The 21494-nt window shown below is 46.2% G+C and overlaps 1 protein-coding gene across 15 annotated transcripts in view; it reads right to left on the bottom strand.

The window, feature by feature from the left end:
• PITPNM2 (phosphatidylinositol transfer protein membrane associated 2) overlaps window positions 1-21494 on the bottom strand; it is a 123649-nt gene that overhangs the window by 22967 nt on the left and 79188 nt on the right. For all 15 annotated transcript variants that reach the window (XM_014253859.2, XM_088065178.1, XM_088065176.1 and 12 more), the window contains 8 exons: window positions 15245-15568; window positions 12321-12416; window positions 9092-9196; window positions 8173-8243; window positions 5318-5562; window positions 4670-4859; window positions 3598-3717; window positions 3069-3280 (listed from right to left, as the gene is read on the bottom strand). In XM_014253859.2, coding sequence (XP_014109334.1) covers window positions 3069-3280; window positions 3598-3717; window positions 4670-4859; window positions 5318-5562; window positions 8173-8243; window positions 9092-9196; window positions 12321-12416; window positions 15245-15568 — 1363 coding nt within the window. The remainder of the gene's footprint in view (window positions 1-3068; window positions 3281-3597; window positions 3718-4669; window positions 4860-5317; window positions 5563-8172; window positions 8244-9091; window positions 9197-12320; window positions 12417-15244; window positions 15569-21494) is intronic.

Raw genomic sequence — 21494 nt, 5'->3', positions numbered from 1 at the left:
GGTGACCAGTACTTGCCACATCCTCATGTGCAACAGCTCTGGCTCATCAAGGCCACTTCTGAGGGCAGTGCCAGCGCAGCACTGCTGAGACCCCAAAACAGGGCTGCTCCCCCCATCCTCAGCACCAGAGCAGCTGCTCCCAGGCCCCTCAGACACAGCCACAGCTCAGGAGCAGCTGCAAACGCTCCCACTTTTGGGGAAGAAAAGCGGGTTTCACGCAGACTTTGCTTTCCTGCCACGGCAAATAACGAATGCATCATGGCAGAGACAGCTCCTGTGCTGAACACCATTCCCAAAGGATGCTGAGCCTCCGCCTGCTCCCGCTGCGCTGTCGTGTTCCCTCCGGAGCTGCGCACATGCACGGCTCTGCTCTCCCGCTTCCCAGCCAGGGAATGATGAGTTACTTATGCCAGACACACACACATCACGGGGAGTCAAAACAGTGGTGTCAAAAGCGGGAGGAACGGGAGGTTACAGTGACAGCTACAACGAGCCTGTTCCTGCTTCTGTGATGCAAACGAGCCTGTCTGAGATCAGAGTGCGGAGCTGCACAGCCCTGGAACAGCTCTGAGAACAAGGAGCTACAATTGCTTTAGCTAATAAGATGCAACGCAGAGTTTGCTGTGTGTGAGGAATACAAAGTCATTTAGAACGCGCTCAGTTTCGCCAAAGGCAGGGTGACATCGACGGGATTCCAACAAAGGCACCAGAGGAAAAGATATCCTGATGGCAGGATGGGTGCAGGGGGTGTTTGGTGTATTCCATGCAGCTTCCCACAGCATCTCTTCGTGGGGAAGGGAAGAAGCAGAGCAGGCACAGCACAGAACAATTGGGGCATCTTCACTCCTTTTGCCAGGAACTTGGTATCGTCTTTGCAGCCATCAAAAGAAACGAGAGCCAAGGGGAACTCTGGATTTGTCATGCTCCAAGCAACCTACAGTGCCCTGTTCTCCCTTTAAAGAGCAGCAGATGTACTGTGTGCATTAATTAAACAAGAGCTTATGGATTTCAGAAGCAAATCAACTCATTTACAATAATGCAAGTACGGCACAGCCAGAAATAATGTAGTTGTGCAGAAGGACTGAATTTAAAAATAAATGTGTGATTGTAATCTCCAGATGCTGCTCTGGCTTGCTGGGCATTATCCCAGAGAAGTGGGTAGGTCTGATACATGAATAAAAATGAGTGTCTTTGGCACAGGCTGAAATCTGCAGTGGGCACGGACAGAAAGGTCCCTGTGTGCCAGGCTGCCCGTCTGCCGAGCCCTGGAGGCAAACTTGGCTCTGTTCTGCCAATCTCCTGCTCGAAGCCACGTCACACCAGGGCTTGGTTTTTGCATGGAAAAATCATTCCTTGATGGCAGAGGCCAACAGGGCATTCTGCTGGTGCTGGCTGGGAGAACAAAGTCCAGGGATGGGCGTGGGAGCAACGTCCTGCTGACATGCAGGAGGGGACAAGTGAATCCCCCTGCACCAGGGATGAGGTGAATCCCTGCTCCCCAGCCTCCCTGCACCAGAGATGAGTGAGAGACACTCAGAGAGCTCCTGCTTCAGCTTCAACTTGCCCCTTCTTTCCTGAGGGAATCCTGGTCTTGAGTTCTGGGAAGAGATTAACTTGTAGCCCAAGGTCTAAACACATAAAACTCTTAAGAAGTAAAGATGCACCAATCTGTCACCCCACTGAATCCTGACAGCTCTTGCCAGGGATTCACAAGTGCTGCATGTTGGGTGTAGGCAGAGCCCTTCAGAGATGGAACAGGAAGGACCAGCAAAAAGCTATTTGGAACAACAAAATGAGCAATCCATTATCCACATCAGGCCCAGCACTTATTCTAAAATAGGTGTAAAAATGCATCAAGATGCCAGCCTGATTTCCTTAACTGAGTCTGTGCCCCTGAGGTCAGTAACAAGGAGGAGAATCAGCACATTTTTGCACAACTCATATTTTCCCTGTAATACAGGAGACTGTTTTGAGGAGGCAGGAACAAGAGCCTGATTGCTTTTTATTAACCTGCTGGAAATAGCCAAGAACCTTATTGTGGATTTTGTAAATGCAGCTGTCTTTCTGAATATCCTATCTCTGTCCACCGACAACATTCACTTCGATACCTTCCCTCTCCCATAAATCATTTACAAAAGAGCCCTGACACGGCAAGACAACACAAATCCCTGTGCTAAAACAATGACTCCAAGTAGTGATGGAGGGGGAGAAATGCAGGGGAAGCCTTCAGCTCAGCACAGGGCAAAAGGAGCAGCCTTGGACACAGCTGCAATGCAGATAGTGAGGTTTGCTGTGGGGGACACTGCTCCCTGGTTCCTGGGACATGAGAGAAGAGGGATTAAGAGCATATTTATTGCAGTTCCTCCAGGCCTGCATGAGAAAAAGGTCTGGGCTGCCCAGTTCCAGAAGCTGAATAAGAAGATTCAGTCAGAAAAATCCTCTGGGTTTACAGAAATAATCCCTAAATGACCAGTGGCCATGGACAGACTGCTGTGAAAATTCCTTGGGTTATGTTAACAGACACATCTCTGAATGCCCATATGAAAAAGCTTAAAAATGTGATATTGGGGGTTTCAACAGTGAGTAACAAATTTGGAACATGTCCTTGGTGCAATGAAGCAGCCCCAGAAGGGGACAGAATAACTCAAAATCAGGTTTCAATGATGCTTTAAAATTAATACAACGCTGGGTTCCCAGTTCTGCTTTGCTCAGTTCCCTCAGACAATTTCTCCATTTGCTTTCTGACCTCCATCCCACACTTGGAGCAGAGCAGACCAGCAGTTCCTGACTGCCTTGGCTGTCACACAACAGCTCAAAGGGCTTCCTGCCACTGCAACATTGATGCAGTAGAGAAGCTGGATTCTCCCAGTGCCACTCAGCAAGAAAGCTGTTAATTTTTTTTTTTTTTTGCATATACAACACACTGAAATCGATAACCCTCTAATCTAAATTGTTTTCCTCCACCTTGCTTATCGCAGGCTGACAAAGCAACACTCAGGTTCCACAGCTACACCACCCTTAGCTCCAGGACACTGCTGGATCTGTTTCTTCCAAATCTTAAATCTTACCTTGAAAGAAAGGCTTGATGCTGCTTTATTGTGTCCAGCTCATAGGTGGATGAATCACTCCTTTTTCGTGGCAGCTGCTTCTTTGGATCTTCTCCATTGCTACGAGGAATATCGATGTTGCTCCTGCTGAGGTGTCTGCTGGCTTCCAGATTAGAGCCACTGGAACAGTGGCTGTTGTTCACCGTTATTCCAGGAGACAGAAGGTCGGTATCCTGTGATTTCAAATGTATGGATTTAGCTGAATTAAGAATACACCCACATTGTAACACCTCCTTCCTATCCTCCTTTCCCCATTTACCCCAAGATCCAGTAGAGGCCGATACAGAATCTCAGGCCCAATCACTCCCTAAAGTGTGGGTGATGCTTCACACCAGAGGGTGAAACATCCCTGTTTAGAGCAAACACACCCAAACTGACACCCATATGCACCTTAAGACATGTCTGCCATTGATGAGGAACAGAGTCTTTGTTGTTTCAGGAGATCCCTACTACAAACAGGGTGTGTGGGGGAAGTGGGAGCCAGCATTACCTGGACACTCACAACGCTCCCTCGCCGACTGCTGTTCTGGCTCTCGGACACAGTCTGATTGCTGTAGCATAAGGCATCAAATGCCAGGATCCCTCCAACACAATCCCCTACCAAGCAGACCTGAGACAGGAAACAGATGCAGAGAAAGACAGGGAGGATGAACAAAAAGGAAATTTAAAAAGCCCCTTGACTTCAGTTCAGAACTAGCAGTTGGATAGAGCGCTGGATTACAGCTGGACAAGCTGGAGTAACAGGATGCCCAGTGCCTCCATCACTGCCTGCAGACTCCCATTCTCTCACTCAGCTCAGGTGTCCTGCCTGTCCCCACCAGCCAACTGGAGTGACAGGACAGCACACAGAGCCCTGATCCTGGTGCTGACTCCAGAAACCAAGCTGGATCCCCCTTGCCAGCTGCCTGTGCTACCTCAGGGAAGCTTCTGCCCGTTTGTATCCCGAGGGGATAACAGTGTCCTGCCTCCAGGGGAATGAGCAGACAGGCACAGTAAAGCACCAGGATCCCTGGGCAGGAGAGGGCTGGCTGGGAAGAAGCTCAGGGTGGATAAACCACATGACAGCAGTGCAGTGTGACAGCTCCTCCAATGTCTCTGCCCTTGTGGGGCCCAGGAGTCACTTTGCTCAGAGGTGTGAGGCCCTCAAAAAATAAACCCATGGGTGTGACAGCTCCAGCATGAGCTGCTGAAGGTCCTCTAAAGCCAGGAATGCTTAAGCAGCCTTGGTTTGCAACGGGGACAAGATCATGTTTAGTAACAAAGGCAGCTTTCCTGCTCGGGCAAGGTGTGTCACGCTGAAACCTGATTAACTTCACAGCTTTGGAGCTTCATTTCTGAACACAAGCTCAGACTTTGCTTCAAATCCCAAAGGTTCAGGGCAGAGCACAAGCAATAATCTCCCTCTCAGAAAGAAAGAAATGGAAAGCACAACACATCCTTACTGCAGCCCAACACTGTCATGTTTCCCTCCCTCCTGAGAGATTTAAGGCAAAGAGAATTTCACAAGGAAATTGCTTCACTCGTTCTTCCCGTGGCTGTGGCCTGAGCAGCCCCTGGCTCACCTGGCCGTTGAAGGAGGTGCCCTCCTGGGATTTGATGAACTCACTGTAGGCCTGGTTGGCTCTGACAATGACAGTGGCCACGGCTTCTTGGTACTGTGGGGAGGATGTGGCGAGCAGGGGGAGCGCAGCGAGGGGAATGTGATCCTGGCTGTTGGACAGGCAACCCTCGTCGTAACTGTATGGGCTGAGGCTGGAGAGGGCAAGAGACAGTGGGAATATGGGGAAAACAACTTGCAGGCAGTACAGTCAAGTGTTGTGGTTCATAAAAAAAAGCCTCAAGTCAGGAAGGCCATTTATTCCTCTGTGAATGGGTGAGAGCTTAATAAATCTTTCCCTCCCATCAAACATAAATCTTCAAGGACAACATACTTACAGTGACAGAACAACCCCCAGACAAGGAATTAAATCCCTAGTATTTATTGGATTAATTAGAATAAATCAATCTCAGAACTTGTGCTGCATGATTACTGTATTCACTGCAGCTAAGTATGAAATCAAGATTGAATGTCTGGCTGGTACATTAATAAATGCATTCCCAAAGCATGGTCAGAGCTCTCAATGCTACATGCAGAACATCTCAGGGAAACAACCAAAACAAAACAAACCCCCCAAAAACCTCCACTCCACGATAAAATAGCATCGACTTACCTGGACACCAGGGAAAACGCTTCAGAGCAGATGGCTGGGCAAGGGACAAGTTTGATGGCAATGTGTCCCAGAGCAGCTGGGTAATGCACCCTCATCACCGTGTCAAACACGGTCGTGATGGTGTTGACATCCCCTTGCTTGGAGCTCTGGTCACCACTTCCTGAGTCCAGGATGTTCCCTCCGTGGAGGACCAAGAGGAGGACATGGATTTTACTTGGCTGCATTAATGGCTGCACTGATTCATCCTAGTGGGGATGGAAGAGAGCACACAGAAACAATAATTTTTTCAAAGGGGTGTGACTTGTGCTTAATTTATGGCAAAGGCATTAAATACACAATACAATGCTGAGAACCTGAGTACTCTTTCCAGGTCTCTTATTGTGCATGCACAAATGCACACACAGCCTCAGTCTGACTTGACAGGAGCAGAAGGAATGCTAAAAGTCAAACAAGCAACAAAAAAAAAAACCTGCATAAAATTGTATCCAGGTAAAACATGGCAGCAGTAAAGACATCCTTGTGTATATTAAGGTGGAAAAATACAGAAACAAGAGACGGGTGTTGCTTTTTGTGGGGTGCTGAGCTCAGCTGCAGCAGTTGGCAGTGAAACACATTCAGCAAAATTAAGAAATGAGATCAAAACAGGTCACAAGTGGCAAGTTACTGAGAAGTTGTGGGAAGATCAGTCATTGCATGTTTGCCTAACACAAAAGTTATAAATAAGACTTCAGATTTGCTTAAACTGTTGCAAGAGAGGAACTGAAAAGAAAAAAAGTTCAGGACCCCATAACCCAAGGAATGATCAGCATGTGGCTTGGAGATTGCTGCATGAACACAGTGAGGGATTTTAATTTGGCTGTCCAGGTGATTTGCTTATTGTGTTGAACCAATTCTTTGCCTAAACAGACAGGCTGTAATCTGGGGGAAGGAGGGAACTGTATCCTTATCAGGAGGGCTGTAAACCCAGTCCTGATGCCCCAGGCAGGTACAAGAGCATCCACGTGCACAAATTGTAACACAACAGAGCAGTAACTATTTTTAATATCTATTTGCTACCAGGTTTTTCTGTGTTTACAGCTCCCACATGGACTTAAATCTTCCATCCCACACCTGTGAGATCTGTGCAAACCCTTCTGTACCTTACTCCTGTGCTAGCAGAGACAACATCTGAGAACATCCTGAGCAACTCCCTGCTGCCAGTGAGAGGGAAAGGAAAGGGTGGAGGTCAGCAGTGTTTTCCATTTGGCAAATTGTTCTAATTCCAGCATCTTCAGTCACCTGTTGTCCTTTGAGCAGTGACTGAGTCCCTGACAGACCTGCTGGTGGGAGGAAAGCATGCCCAGGCACACATTAGCAGCCTAACAACCAGATCACATTTTTGCCAGATAATGTTAAAGCTTGTCTTACTACACAGCCCACCAGAAGTACTAAAATTCTCATCCAAGTCTGTAATAACGATTTTTCCAGACCTCCTGCATAAGAATGACCTTGAATTATTTAGCACCATTCCACTGTACTCATGCCTGCTCTTTAAACCTTCTCTGACTCCAGTTTTAGCACCTGCACAGTGAACCTTTCCCTAGGTGGAGGCACAGGAGGAGCCCTCAAAGCGTCTCAGCACCTCTTCTGCTTCCAGACAAGTGTTCTAAGTGTTCATTTGGAGAACAACATGAGTCACCAAGCTCAGGTCATGCAGAAGTTTATCAGCAGTGATTTGGAGGCACCTTTCAGTTCATTACCCTCTGCTCTGAAAGAAGTGGGGAACTGCTGATTAGTTTAAGGGTGGTGGTAACTACTTAGAACTTCCTTGTAAGATCTGCAGCCTCTTAAAAGACCTAAATCCAGAACCACTTTCAGGAGAGGGAAGTTTTTAACCTGAAAATCACTGCAATTGGTGGCACAGGAATTTCATACTATTTTAGCAGACAGCTTGTGAACAACTACAAATAACTGTCTTTTTCATCTTGCTTTGAAGTCTGTTCGTTTTCTAAAATGAAGGCAGAAACAGGAGGGGGTTGAGTTTGCACAGCCCTCCAAGGAAGACAAGTTTCCCACACCATCTTGAGCTCCAAGAGAAATCTTAGGGCTGTGACTTGCTTATTTTGAGGTGGCCAGAGCTGTTTTGCTCCCAGACACCCACTCTCCTCATGGCCCTTGAGCTCTCAGTCTATTATGGAAAAGCCAAACCACAACAAACTTAGAGCCTGGCACAAACAGTAATTCCAAAACTCATGATCTTTGATGGACCACTCAGACACAACGTAGGCACTCTGCAAAGCAGCTGCAGCACGTCTGCAGCACAGACAGGCAGCTGCTGAAGGGCAGGATGAGAACAGCCAGCCCAGGCTGTCTCACCAGGACTCTGAACTGCAGAAGTCTAGAAAGCTGGGCTGGGTCAGTGTGCTGTGACTTATTTATTATTTTTCCCAGAGTACTGACACTATAACTGGTTTCCAAACAAGACCCTGAGCAGCTCCATGCTGTGGGCTGCAGCTGAGTGCTGTCCTTTGCACTCTGGTGCTGCAGGAATGTGTTCTCCCACTCCCACACTTGCTCATCTGGCATTGCAGGATAGCTCTACCCAGCCTCGAGCTGCTCTGATCCCCACAGGATTACCAGTTTTTTCCAGCTGGACACCTGATGCTGCCTGCAGACTACACAGTGTTTTCTGTATGATGTTCAAAAGATGGGTGAAAACTCCCTTAAATCTGAATTACAGAAGGACACACAGAGATGTTACTGGGGCTCAGCAGCACATGGAGACAAGACACTGCTCACAGCAAAGAGACCCATTTATCCCACACAGAGACATTCCAGCAACAAAGGATCTCATTAGAAGGAGCCAAAGCACTCACCTCAATGATGCTGAGCCTCTCCACGCTGGAGCCAACGTGGTACTCTGCTGATGTCTCCTGGTACAAGTCACCTGGAAGCACAGAGGTGTAAAAATGTCAGCGCTGCCAGATGTTATTTGGCAAAGACATTCTTCCACAAAGACACTGCTTGTTCCAATGCCTCACATCTCCTTCATTATTTCATCAAATCATCCTCTCCCTCCTTCCACCTGAGAAGCCTGGGCAATGCTGGGTCATTTATTTTCCAGCAAGTTCTCATAACTTGGGTAAGAGTTGAGGACATTAGTGAGCTCTTCTCTCATTACAATGATCTGGTACCGCTGCTTTATTAAGGATGGCAACAATGGGAAATCCCTGCACGACTGTCAGAAATGATTGGTTTGTGGGAAAATAAAAGGAATTCCTTGAACTATGCTGGGGAGTAGAGATCTGATGTATTCCTACATCTGTGCCTACACAGCCTGACTTTGTAGAAAAAGCCTGAGTGTCACCTTCCACCGTGAATTGCTCTGGCTGAGGAGCTACGGCTTCCTTTCACCGTTTCATAATGATGAGCAGAAAATAAAACTGAGGCAGATACAGTCAGGAACAAAGGATGGAGCAAAAGGAAAGAAGAGCCAGGAGAAATTCAAGGTATTTGAGACAGAGCTGAGATATTTCATCATTATATGAGAGAATCCTGGCTGTCACACAAAGGAGCCAAACCAATGTGGAAAATAAAAGAGAATCAAAAGCTATTCCAGCTCCCACCGAGCAAATCTTTTCCAGCAGCACTGGGCAGTCACTTTCATACTCTGTATCAGCTTCTCCCTTTGTCAGATGGGGATAACAAGTTTTACCTTGTTCACAATGAGGCTGTGACAATTGCCTGGAAATACTGTAAAATAGCACATGCAGTTTGTACTTGGAAAAGAATTACCCTGGACATCATCGCATTCGGGGGTTTCAATTTTATCCATCAGATCGTTGGAACTCCATTTGGTTATTTCTTTCGGGAACATTTCCTCATTGTCAGACAAGTCCTCTTTAAAAAAACGGATTTTTTGAGAGTCACAAACACAAAAATATGTATACAGAAAAGAGCAAAACCCAGAATTTTAAATAAAACCCACAACTCTGTGCAATCTATACACATTTGGATAGCTTAAGTCAAAATAAACCATATACACTTTACCAGCTTTTGTTATACAGAAACCAAAATACCTTTTGAAAAGTAAACAAAATGTTTTAGTTGCAGGAGTTAAACAAACAAACTCTTAAAACATGGAAAAAAGTAATCTGGATTTTTAATGCTACCATCTAAAGTACCATAGTTGGCCTTTGCCTTGCCACTCTCTCTGATGGGGTTAAAGCAGGCAGAATGTTCCAGCACAGGAGAGGACAAAGCGAGGATTCCCACTGGGATCCTGTTTGAGAGCTGTGGGATTTCTCTGGGGGAAGAAGGAACAAGGATCACTGTTGCTCATAGGATCAAACGCCGAAAAAGGCAGCAGCAATGAAGGGAGTGTGAACTCCCCAGGCTGATTTCCTCAAGACAGGAGACACAGAGCATGGATCTGCTTATTTCCTTCCTACCTCAGTATCTTCCAAATCCCCAGGCTCAGTTCAACTATAGTCAATAAAGAATAAAGGTCCCAAAAATGTGATGTTCTTAGAAGTGTAATTAAAAGGAGGAGACATACAAAGGGGAGCTCTCTCATTTTTTTTTCCCATTGAGGATGTATCTTTTGCTGCTACGATGGTTAAGTGCTTTCTAATTTATTTATACCTCTGTGCTTAGTATGTCTTTCCTGAAAATTCTGGGCTTGTAAATTTAATAAAGATTTATAAATGTAGTAACAGCAGTAATTACAAATGTCTTGAAGATCAAAAAGCTGTAATCTTCAGAGTCCCAGACCAGGATTTCCCCTTTCTTATTGCTGTACAGTTACTAAGAAAATAATTAGCTGGAAGAATCCCACAATGAGGACCAAAAAAGATTATAAAATATATTAATCTTTTCAGCAAATCTGAGCAATAGCTTAAAAAAATATTGTATGAAGGGCACTAAGTGAAGACCCAAGCAAAGCTCGATTATTTTTAGGAATTTCTATTTCAACTTTGACCATAAAAAGAGAGCAACCTGGAAATTTTGCACCAGCATGCCATTTCCTTTTTCAGCCATGGAAAAAATTTGAGTAAATCCCAATTTCCCTGTACACAGGAGTGTGGAGCTGCCTGTCCAGAGCAAGTGGAAAGCACAGGCCTGTAACACCCATGCTCGCAGAGAATTAAGAGGACGATTGCACTCAAAGCTCCTCTAGCAACTTAATCTAAATATTAAACTTAATTCCTTGAGAGGTCTAATTACAGCCCTTACTGCTGCTCAAGTGATCCCTGAATGGGATATTACTCCCATTATTAGCATTTATTACAGGATAGATATTGGATATTACTGTATTTGTCACTATCTTTACCAGTGAATGAGGGTGAGTGGGAAGCTGGAGACAAGGAATCTTCTTGGGCTCAGGTTACGCCCACTGCACTGCGAGGAAATGTGTGTGTGTATGGGAAGCACTTCTGAGGAACTCTGCTGGCTGTTGACTCACATCCTGAGCCCTGCCAGTTCCCATGGTACCGACCCCGGTGGGATGAGCTGCAAGCAGAGCCTCATCCCTGCTCACAGACCTGGGGTCTCTGCGGGCCAGGGGGCACCAAGCCTGAGGATGGGGCTCTGTTCAGCTGCACACACACACCAAGACTTTGACTCATGAGCCAAAATCCCACCAGATTTAGGCAGACTTTTCAACCCAACCGTGCCAACTGCAGAGGACAAACTGTGCGTACACAGAGACTCACAAGAGAGCAGCTGCTTTTACTCTTAGCAACCTCCTACAAGTATTGCAACAGAGGTGCACAAGGTTCATTTTTGTTAATTCCCCTTCCCAGGCCTGTTAGGAGCATGCCAGGGATTCCCCAGGGCCTTGGATCCCAGGCAGAGCCATCCCCATCTCAGTTTTATTACTGAGTAATTAAAAAGGCAAAAAGCGCGTGGATAGCGACGGTGCCATTCGGATGACTCACTCCCCTTCCCTTCTATGCACATTGCTCCAATAAATCCCTCACATACTTGTTGTAAATGCTATGTAAGTTAATAAACAGAGACACTTTAAGTTGGTCCTTCCCTTTCCCGGCAGGAGACACACATTTATCCCAGCTTACACATGTGCCGGCCATTTCAGCTGCTGTTGCGCAGGTCACACCAACACAGCCCTTTCTACCTCACAGTTGGACATCCATGTCTAAACACTCATGGGACAACTCCTCTGGAACCCAATACTATCGATTTTTAGAGGCTGAACTTCAGCTGAGCATCAGCAAAATCCTGCTTTGCGAAACTGGGGTGTCATCTTCTAACAACTGCATTTCCCAAGTTCACCAGCAAATACTGCACCTCTCACTTCCATCAGACCAGCTGGGAGGAGAGTCCATCTGTTGTCAATAGAGACAGAGCCCTTCAGGCTTAAATTTGCATTAAGTACAATATATAAAATGAGTGCAGTGGAACAAAGCTTCTTCACATACACATGCACAGAGGAAAAAAATACAAAGGTGTTCTCTTAATACAGAAAATTAAATTATTTTGAGAATTCTGGAATCAACGCAGATTCATTTTGGCACCTGAAGTACCTTGCTGCATTCGCTGTTGTATTTCTTGGAATGGGAGCATAAGGAGTTAATAAAGGCAAATTTGGGTCTCTTGAGGCCCAGACAGGACAATTAATAATACCTCTTACTGATTAAAAAACAAATTAGAAAAATAATCAGTCACAGTGATTCATTAGGACACACCCACAGCCCAGTTAGTACTGCTGGATTTCACACACGCTCATTTGTACCAAATAAAATACAGCCCTTAGGGCTAAGACTGTTCAAGATTCCCTCAAACAGCTCAGCCTGCACCTGAAATGGTGCTGCATTAATGCAAGAGTCTGCTGGGTGATGCTGGAAGGAGCTGCACCGAAGCTGCATGTCGTGATTAGAAAGGAAAAGACTTCAAAGCAAAAAAGTCTCGCTTCCTTCCCTGCTCACCCCCCACCCTTCATGCCTTCCGTTCTCTTACCCCACCATTTCAGGGAACAAACGATGGTGATTTAGGCTCCACATACCATGTGCATCAAAGAATTCATCATCTGAGCTGTCATCTGAATCCCTGGCAATGCTCTGCATCCTCCACTCGGAGATACTATGGCGCGAGGGACTTGCTGGAAAAAACAAAAAAGCTTTATGCGAAACGCTACATCGACAAGACGGAGAGTTCCCAACATGATCTTTGCTGGAGGAAGAATCATGTGTTCTCTAAGAAAATTCACTGCTGCAATATTAAAAAACACAAAACCCCGATGATGCTGGTGTGATGTCAGTGTACCGCTTTACAGATCCTGTTTGTTTACTGTTGGTAGAACCTGCCAGCAAGATGCTACATTAAAGCAAAGCTGCTTGGATCACTCTTCTGCTATTTTGAATGGCAGCTATTTATAATTGTTAGTAGGACGTGCAAAATCAGCTGGGTTTTAAAGTTTGCAATTAGGAAGGAAGCAGGCTGATTGGAAGCTCTCTCCGTGCCTCTCATCAGCACACAAGCCATGCCTCTGCTTCGCTAACTTTCGGGTGGGTAGCTCAGCAGAGCAGCCTGGAGAGGAATAATCTGTTTTCTGGAAGGAAATTGCTTCCACACAAATTGGATTAGAGATCTATTTAAACTTTAAACTTGAATGATTTAAACAACATGCTATCTGACTACTTCAAAGGGAGCTGTCAGAGCCGTGGTCCTGACCGAGCAAGGAGAAACCCCAAAGTCCTTTTAGTGCTGTTTGCTCTCCTGTTCTCACACCTACCCGCTCCCTTTCACTTTCCCCTCCAGAGTTTGCTGAGCTAAATATAAACACATTATGGCTTCTTCTTTTCTTTTTTTTTCAGATATAATTTAGCAACCATCCAGCCTGAGCTCTTCTCGTCTGAAGTTGTCTCAGAACAGCCGCCTGCTGAAGGGAGCACTGTCCAGAAAACGATGGGAGAGAGGGCTTGTCCCCTGGTGCCTGTCACACAGAGCACACAAAGCACTCACAGCAGCCACCTAACCCAGCAACAACCTGAGGAGACTGACAAGTCCTCATTTAGCATATACAAGAGCCTGAAAGGCTCCGGTTACTGTGACAGCCGCACGAGCCGTTTCATGCTATTGTTCCAACAGAGTTGAATATATAAGTAAAATTCTTCTAATCTCCCACCCGGCTGTCACATGGAACGAGGATGGAGACCCTGTGCAGAGTCATGTAATTGCAGCTCAGCAGCCCCCAGCACCCCACCGCCCACCCCTCGGGAGCAGCCAGAGAGGAGGTGGCAGAGCAGAGCTAATTCACGCTGGAGTGACGTCAAGGCACTCGCATAATAGTTGCTAAAAATAGAGAACTTAATAACATATGGGAGGGCAACAAGGGTCCTGCCATCACCAGAGGTCTCGCTCAGGTGGTGGAGGAAAGGAAAATCTTTTGGAAAAAAGGCATTTTTTTCAGCTGGAGGTGGCGGTGCGTCGCGACAGCCCTCCTTGCTTCCATATGGTAATGTGCTGCCAGCATGAAGGAGGATTAAAATATCTGTGTGACGTACTTCCCAGCACATCACAATTAATTTCTTTCATTACTTTTCCTTGTAAAATCTGAGACATTCTGCCGTTGAAAAGAAATTCATGCTTTGCTCCCAGTGAAAACCTTCAAGTGAAACCCTGAGAGGTCTGAAAACTCGAGCTCCCAGCAAACGTGCCAGCAGTGGAAGAGGGGGTTTGTGCAAAGAGCAGAATGGGAGATGGGTACATCAATATAAAATCCTGGTGCAGGCAAGTAGCCAGCATTTTTATCTTTATGCAGTGATTTGTGAAGCATCTGGTAGGTTCTTCCCTGGGGCTCACTCGAGTGAGTCATCGCAAGGTAGAACTACTGCTCGTCTCTCATTCACTCCGCGATGAAATCAGTGATGGAGTGGGAAATAAAAATGGAGACTCAACTCCCAATATTTAGTGCATATGATAGATGGAGAAGCTTCACTCACCCAGAGGTTCCCTTCCACCATCACTGGAAGAAATGTTGCCCCTTGGGGTTCTCATGATTTTTTTTTCTCCCTCTTGCAGTGAGAGCTGCTATTTCCCTGCTACCGGAAGCACTTGGCTAAACAGAGGGAATTGCTGAGGGTTTGAACCTCGTGACTGTAACTTACTGGGGATTCACCCCTTTGTACAGAACAGTCCAAAGAAGGGAAGTACAGCAAAATGAGCTGAGTCCCAAAGGAGAGGAAAATAACAAAATCCAAGACTCAAAGCTGAATCCTTCCAGGGTATCCACAGCAGAGCTTTAACATCAAAATCCTGAAAGCTTCCTGAATGGTGTTTCAAAGGGAATGCAGACATGATCCACAGTCCCACCCAATTCCAGGGAGAGGTTTTGTCTCCAAACAGCTACTGCACATCATCACCAGGGGAAGGCAGCAGCTCCCACACACCTTTGGGGGTTCCTACCTTAATCTCCCCATTCAGATGTTCCACTGTGTGCAGCCCCATGGAGCCAGACCCCCCTCCTGAAATGACAGACACGTGGTGGCACAGAACCCTGGCCAAGGAGCACAGGTACCTGCTGTGACACAGGTACCAAGGATGAGCAGATATCCAGAAGGGAACACCATGGAAGGGCCTTAGAAAGCCACCAGTGGCTCCTGGGTAACAAGGACTAACTCTGTGCTGCCAGCCAGCTCCTGCCTGCTCCTCTACAGTGTTTTTACAGATTCTGTGCTTTTGACATTGGCAACAACTCTGCCATGTGACACTGAGTCACGGTTATGGGATAACTAGAAACCTTCCCAAACCCAAAACAGGTCAGAAGACTGAGCCTGCAGCACCAGCAGAGAAGGCCTCTGAGCTAACAGGACTTGTAGGACTAATACACATTGTCCCAAAGGCACCTGCCACAAGGAGACATGGTCCAACATCCCAAAAGCCCAACATCCATGAGTTCAGAAGAGCAAGTCATTGGCAGCATCTTACCTCCTCTCTTTGAAGACCGTGAGGACTTGGAGGAGGTGGACCACTGCTTGGTGAGTGACCTGCCAGAGGCTGCGTCACTGTTCGCAGAGGCGTCCTCGGTGTCTGCGGGTGACCCCGTGCTGGGCTCCACCTCCTTCTCCCCAGGAGTGTCCTTGACACTGTGCTGCTCTGTGTCATTCTCACCACAGAACTGGGCCATCTTCCGGGCCAGCATCAGCTGGGCCTCCTTCTCCAGCTGCCGGATGTCCTCAATGGTGAGCCCGTACCACTCATCCTGCCAGCACCAGGCCTGGCGGTGGGCCCGGACCATGACCTTCCGCAGGCCTGCAAAGCCAAAACGTCCCTGTCACCAGAGCACAAAGTGCAGGAACCAACATGTTCCCCTCCCTACACCACGGCAGGGACAGCACAGTGACATCCAACCCGCAGTGCAGGACCTTCACACAGTCAGGGTGACAAACTGGTCACTTCATGTACTTTATCTTCTCAATTCTTCCTAATCAACCATGCACTGAAACCAGCCAAGTCTTCTGTCACTGCCTTCAACTTGGAAAGGGATTTCCTAGTTTTTCATGGAAGACTTTGGCTGCCTGCTCCACCAAGGAGGAGCCATGCACCGACCACAGTTTCAGCTCACTGAAGTTCTAGGAAGTTGTAACATTTGGATCCCGCCTTCAAAGTGAAATATATTACCAGGATTTAAAAAAAAAAAAAAAAAAGAAAAAGAAAAAAGAAGAAAACTACTGATTTTTTTTTTTTTAAATCCTGGAGAGTTTCAAGTCATTCCTCGATGAATGCTCCACAGCCCTCCCCAGTTGTTACAAAAGCACATCCCACACCATTCTCTCCCTTGGAAACCCGTTTTCTGCACCTGGTTTCTATGTATCTGTAAAACAGCATCACAAATGGGAGCTTCTGAGATAATGGGATAGAAAGCAAAGTAAGGGAGGGAAAAAGATGCTTTATTTTGCAGATACCATCTGTCTTCTGATGCAGGAATAAAATGGACCGGGTAAAGCCAATTTAAAATATTTCAGTGTATCACATATCTGAAAGGAACAATAACCTCAGTATCAACACACGATGCACCTGACCAGGCAACAGATACTCTTCTCAAGACTTAAGACTCACTCATCACACCCCCCAGGCTCTTAAAACATAAAAGTCACTCAGTATTTTCACCAATATTATTCCTTAAAAGCTCACAATAGGTTAAAACTCCAAACTGCTATTTATTCCTGATGGGATCACACAGCAGTAATGATGCTTTTAAAGCTTCTGTAAATACTGACTAACTGATCCACAGGAGTTTTTCTGATAATAAACAATCAATTAATGTTGCCCCCTCTTTAATTACTAGGAAACTGAGGCAGAGATGGGTTGAAGGACAAGCCAAAAGCACCAGTGGGATTTTCTGTCAGTGGGATTAAGAGAGCAATCAACATTAGAATCATTTAGATTTTAGGAGCTGCAGATAGAGCTCTCTAAGCACCACCATGAGGAAAGACTTCCCTCATAAACCACTTTCCATCTCCAGGAGCATGGCCAAAGGGGGATGGTCCCAACATGTGCAGGGTTTCTAAGGTGCCTCCAGCAACACAGACTTCCCTGCTGTACAGAAAACCTCAGATCTCACTACTGTCACAGTTGCTGTGATGTTCAGCCTAAAGACCCAGTTTGTTTTCAGCAATCACTCTTTGTTTGTTGTTTTTTTCTAAACACACAAAAAGCGTATTTTTGTATGTTTATCACCTTCCAGGTCTGAGTACTTTATTGTCTGTTCTGCTCTTTGGTCAGTCCTTAATGCCACCAGTCATCCCAAGCCAGGCTATCAGGAGGAAATGGCCACTGAGATCAGCAGCTAATGCCACAGAGCAGCTCAACCTGAACTTCATTTACACAGTAAGATTAAATCTATCAATATTTGATGCATTTTGCTGACTGACTTTCAGAAGGGAGAGGCAAGTTTGAGCCAGCAGAGTGTGACCTTATGGGGGCAGAATGACAGCCTTCAGCACCTTAATTCTGTTCAACCTGAGTCGAGAGATTCAGAGTTATTTCCTCTGCCAGATTACTTTTTGCAGAACTACAGAAGAATGTTTTAGCCTCTTCACCTCCTGTTATGATTGACAACCAGAGAGCTTAAAAACCAAGATTAAATTTGCATCACACCCACACTGAAAGCCAAGAAAACATTTCTCTCGCTGTCCAAAACACCACACCACCCTTTGTACTTCCGCACCCACAGTGTCCACTTCTACCTTGCTTGGAACACCTTGAAAACAGACTGTGATCAGACACAGAAGTGAATGTTGCTCTTATCCCATGGCTTCCCCCGTTCAAGGGCTCAGCAGGCTCCACTCCTGCTCCTGAATCCAGCCTTGATATATCAGTGCCCCAACTCCTCAGAAATTCTCTGTGTAGAGTCACAGATGCCACCCACCACATATCTGTGTTTTAATGGACTAACATCACAGGGAACAGAAAAACCACTTGGGGGTAAAAAAAAAAGTCTCTTGAAGTTCCTCTCTGCCTTCTTACATCTCAAAAATCACCTGCACTGCTTCCTGCCAACCCACAGACCTCCCCATGTGCCCTGCTCACATCCCTTTGATTAGACATCCCAAACCACCCCTTCCTTAAAGCTTTGCTCCTTTGAAAATAGGATGGCACTACAGGGCGTCACAGCTGCTGTGCCTCTACCCCTCCAGGTTAGTTAAGAAGTCCAAAAAACAGATTACTTTTCCAGCATTTGGCCTTCACCTGGGATGTGCCACCAGTGCTTCATTTCTCTCTCTTAAACACGAGGAGAAAACCTAGGGGAGAATGAGGCTGTGGAAAAATAAAAGCCATGGCTTGCAGAAAAGGCTTCGGTGCTAGGGAAGAGAACTTGAGGGGCTCCTCTGTGCACAGCAGTGGGTCCTGAATTCCTGCCCAGCCTGCAGCCTCCCAGCAGAGATCCAGGGAACACAAGTGTTCCATACAGCTACAGGGAGCCAGGATCCAGCTACAAATGACTGACCTCACCTGTCCAGACACTGCTGCTCTCCCTGTGCAATGCAAAAAAACCAAGTCTCAAAGCATTTTTGTATCAAAACCTTAGAGAAAAAAAAAAAAGTTTTTTATTGGAAAGCGAAAAGGAGGGGGGACACCAGACCCAGGAAAGAGCGTAATTGGGAAAAAACTCTCTTTGTAGCAGATGCCCATGAGGAGACTGCTGAGGGAAATCTGTGGCCCAGCTGGCTTTCCTTTTTTCCCCCTGGAAGGAGAGAAGGTGTAAAGGTGTCCTGCTCAGCCAGAGAAGTCTCTGTCCCACACTGCCCCAGCTGCAGCACAGTTGGAAGTTCGCCATGCCAGCGGGTTTCCCCACTCCACCAACATGCCCCAAGCTTATCTGAACCCTCTTCCCCAGAATCAGAGGAAAACCCCCCAGCCTCATCAAGCAGCTCACTGAAGTCACCCAGAAAAAATGGGAAGAGGTTTTTTGACAAGGATGCAGGTACCAGCTGGTTATCAGTCATTAAGCAGACTATCATTTCTCCAGAGTGCAATGCTTTGCTTAAAAAACAAACAAACAATAACATCACACATGCACAAATGTGCAGGCTGAGTTCAGAGCACCCGTCATCATGTGTTGATTTAATTATTGTAACATTTCCCACTGTGCTGTGCAGAAAGATCATCTGTGAAGAGCTGAGCAGGGTGCAAACATTTAAATCATTTGATTTCCAGCTCACCATCTCAACAACTCAGAGGCTGGCTGAATCCATGAGGTGCTGACTCCTGCTAATGATTTGTGGTGCTGGACTCCATCATAAAAAAGGAAGTGTGAATGACCATTAGAGAAGCCAAGGCAGAGAGGAAGTTCATGTGAATTTAAAAAGCTTTGGTCTGTAGTTCTGGGCTTGTTTTTCAACGTGAAATAAAAATAGTAAATTTAATAAGAACTCAGTGGAAATAGATCACAAAGCCCACCAACAAATTCTGCCCCAAATGCCCTCAATATCCAAATGAAGCAGTTAAGATTAATTAAGATACCCATTACCCAGAAGCAACCTCCCAAATAATTTTATAATGCACTGTCACAATTTCCTGTCAGCAAATACAGGATGCCTGATTGTCCAGCTGCAACACTACTTCCCTGACAGTCCATATATCAAGAGACCCCATAACCTTGTCAGTACAAACCAACCAAAGGCCACCTGCAGTCCCACCTGTTTGACTCCCTTGCTCAGAGCCCTCTCAAAGAAAAGCCTGTGGTCACATCCACATCATGCCAACAGCAACCTGCGTCCCCTTGGAAAGATAAAACTCTGCCTTTGGGATCCAGTGGGCAGTGGATGAACTGAGTCATTTGAGAGCTTTGGTGAAGCCAAAGTTCTGCAAAAGAGCTTTCAAAAACCACTTCACCACTGTGCAGCAATTTGGGCATATTTAGCCTAGGACATAGTGGCTTAGACAAATCTCCAGTTACTGGGATGGAACACACTTTGCCACAGTATATAATTAATAACCCATACACAGTCAACACACTTGTTTAACAACAAAAGACTCAGAGCCCACATGCGCCATTAGGAAGCAAGTGGGAGCAGAACATTATGCAGTGCCAGTCCAATTAAACTTAAAATCTATGGGAAAGGAGTAAAAAAGCATACAAATATTACAGCCAAGTAGACTAATAGCCCACAATCACAATTTTAGTCTGTGTCTCAGGCTGTCAAAGCACTGAGTAACTGTCCAATTAGTCATGGGAAAGAATGGCTGCTGCACTCAGAACAAGTGAGAACGTTTCAACACCGTCCCCCAGAGTTCCTCCCTCTGTACTCAGCAGCCCTTCCACATTGCTCAAGCCATCCATCACTTACCTCAGACCTGCTCTTTTTTCAACCCATTCTCTAATTTTAGTTTGCTCCACTAAGCATTGCTCCCCACTGGGCAGAGTTTGGATCCTGCTGTTTGTTTCCTTGCTGGCTTGGTGACTCTGCACAGGGTGGGCTAATTCCCCAAGAGATAAATTTGCTCCAGTTGGGAACAGAGGAACAAGGAGGAAAACGCCAAGGAAGAAGGGGCTGACCCACCACCACATCTCTGGTTCCTGGGAGCTTGGCCCACCATCAGGTACACAACCCACAAAGGTCTTCATCTGCTTTTGGCCATCAGCTGAGAGCCCCACATGGGAATCTGCATCTAAGCCTGGTCAGTCCTGTTGTAACCACATCGTTCCAGCTTAAACATCCTCACACATTGCTGGCTTTGGTACAAATGCTGTGGCACTTTGCCCACTCGTGGCTTCCCCACGGCTATCCCAGAGCAGGGGGAGGCCACAAAGCTCCTGCAGATACCCCAAGCTTTTACTTCCACTTTTTACTCACTCTACTTTGTCTTGCCTAAAAGACTTTCCCGATTTTATGCATCTTAACCACTTCGAAAAACACTATTTGCCATCTTTACAACAGGCTGGAAAAGCTTTTGAAAGGCAGACAATGAGCTGGCTCTGCTCTCTGCAAAGCCTCAATCAAGAGGGAAATGGCAGGCAATCTTTCACGGAATACAAAAGCAATGTTTCTAAGGGACCACGGTTAATCTATGCCAAACACCTCTGAACAACTGGAAGAGTCACATGCTTCTTTTTCATTTAACAGATACAATGGAGATGTTATTCTGCCTCTGTGTTTTCAAGCATACACTAAATTAACCCATGTCCCCGAAACACCAAGGGAGTTCAGTGCAGAGAGGCACTTGTAACATAGTCTACAGCTGCAAAAACTTCCATCCCTGACTAAAGAAAAGCAAAGGCACTGTGAGAAAACCTGTGAGCATTCAGAGAGAGGTGCACACTATTCTCCACTGCTCTATCAGTGTTTTTCACATTAGCTCTCAGGAGCACAGTGTGACTGCAAAGAGCATGAAAATTACTTATGCTAGAATCAGGCACTTCATGAAGACTTGAACATCAAAAGCAGAGTTGTAGAGGTCATGCAGGAGGATTTACAGTGCACAGGAAGGTGGTAGCATCCTCTACACACTCTTTTTTTGACATTTTCTTTGCCAATTGACAGCCAGAGCTCTGCCCTTTTGGATGGGAATGCTCCTCTAAAACATCATCTAGGTTTTCTACTTGGTCATAGATCCTGTCATTTGTGTCAAGGCTCAGAAACTGTATCAGATGTTTTATAGATTTCCTGCAAAGAACAAATTACCACCAGGACTGCCAGCACCTGTACTGTCTCCACTTAGTTACTCCCAGACA

Source organism: Pseudopodoces humilis, chromosome 20, assembly GCF_049639895.1.
Source record: "Pseudopodoces humilis isolate 2021_Gansu_Grassland_sample_001 chromosome 20, ASM4963989v1, whole genome shotgun sequence".
Classification (NCBI taxonomy): domain Eukaryota; kingdom Metazoa; phylum Chordata; class Aves; order Passeriformes; family Paridae; genus Pseudopodoces; species Pseudopodoces humilis.
Note: the sequence above shows the minus strand (reverse complement) of the source record. Positions and strands in the feature narration are given on the sequence as shown.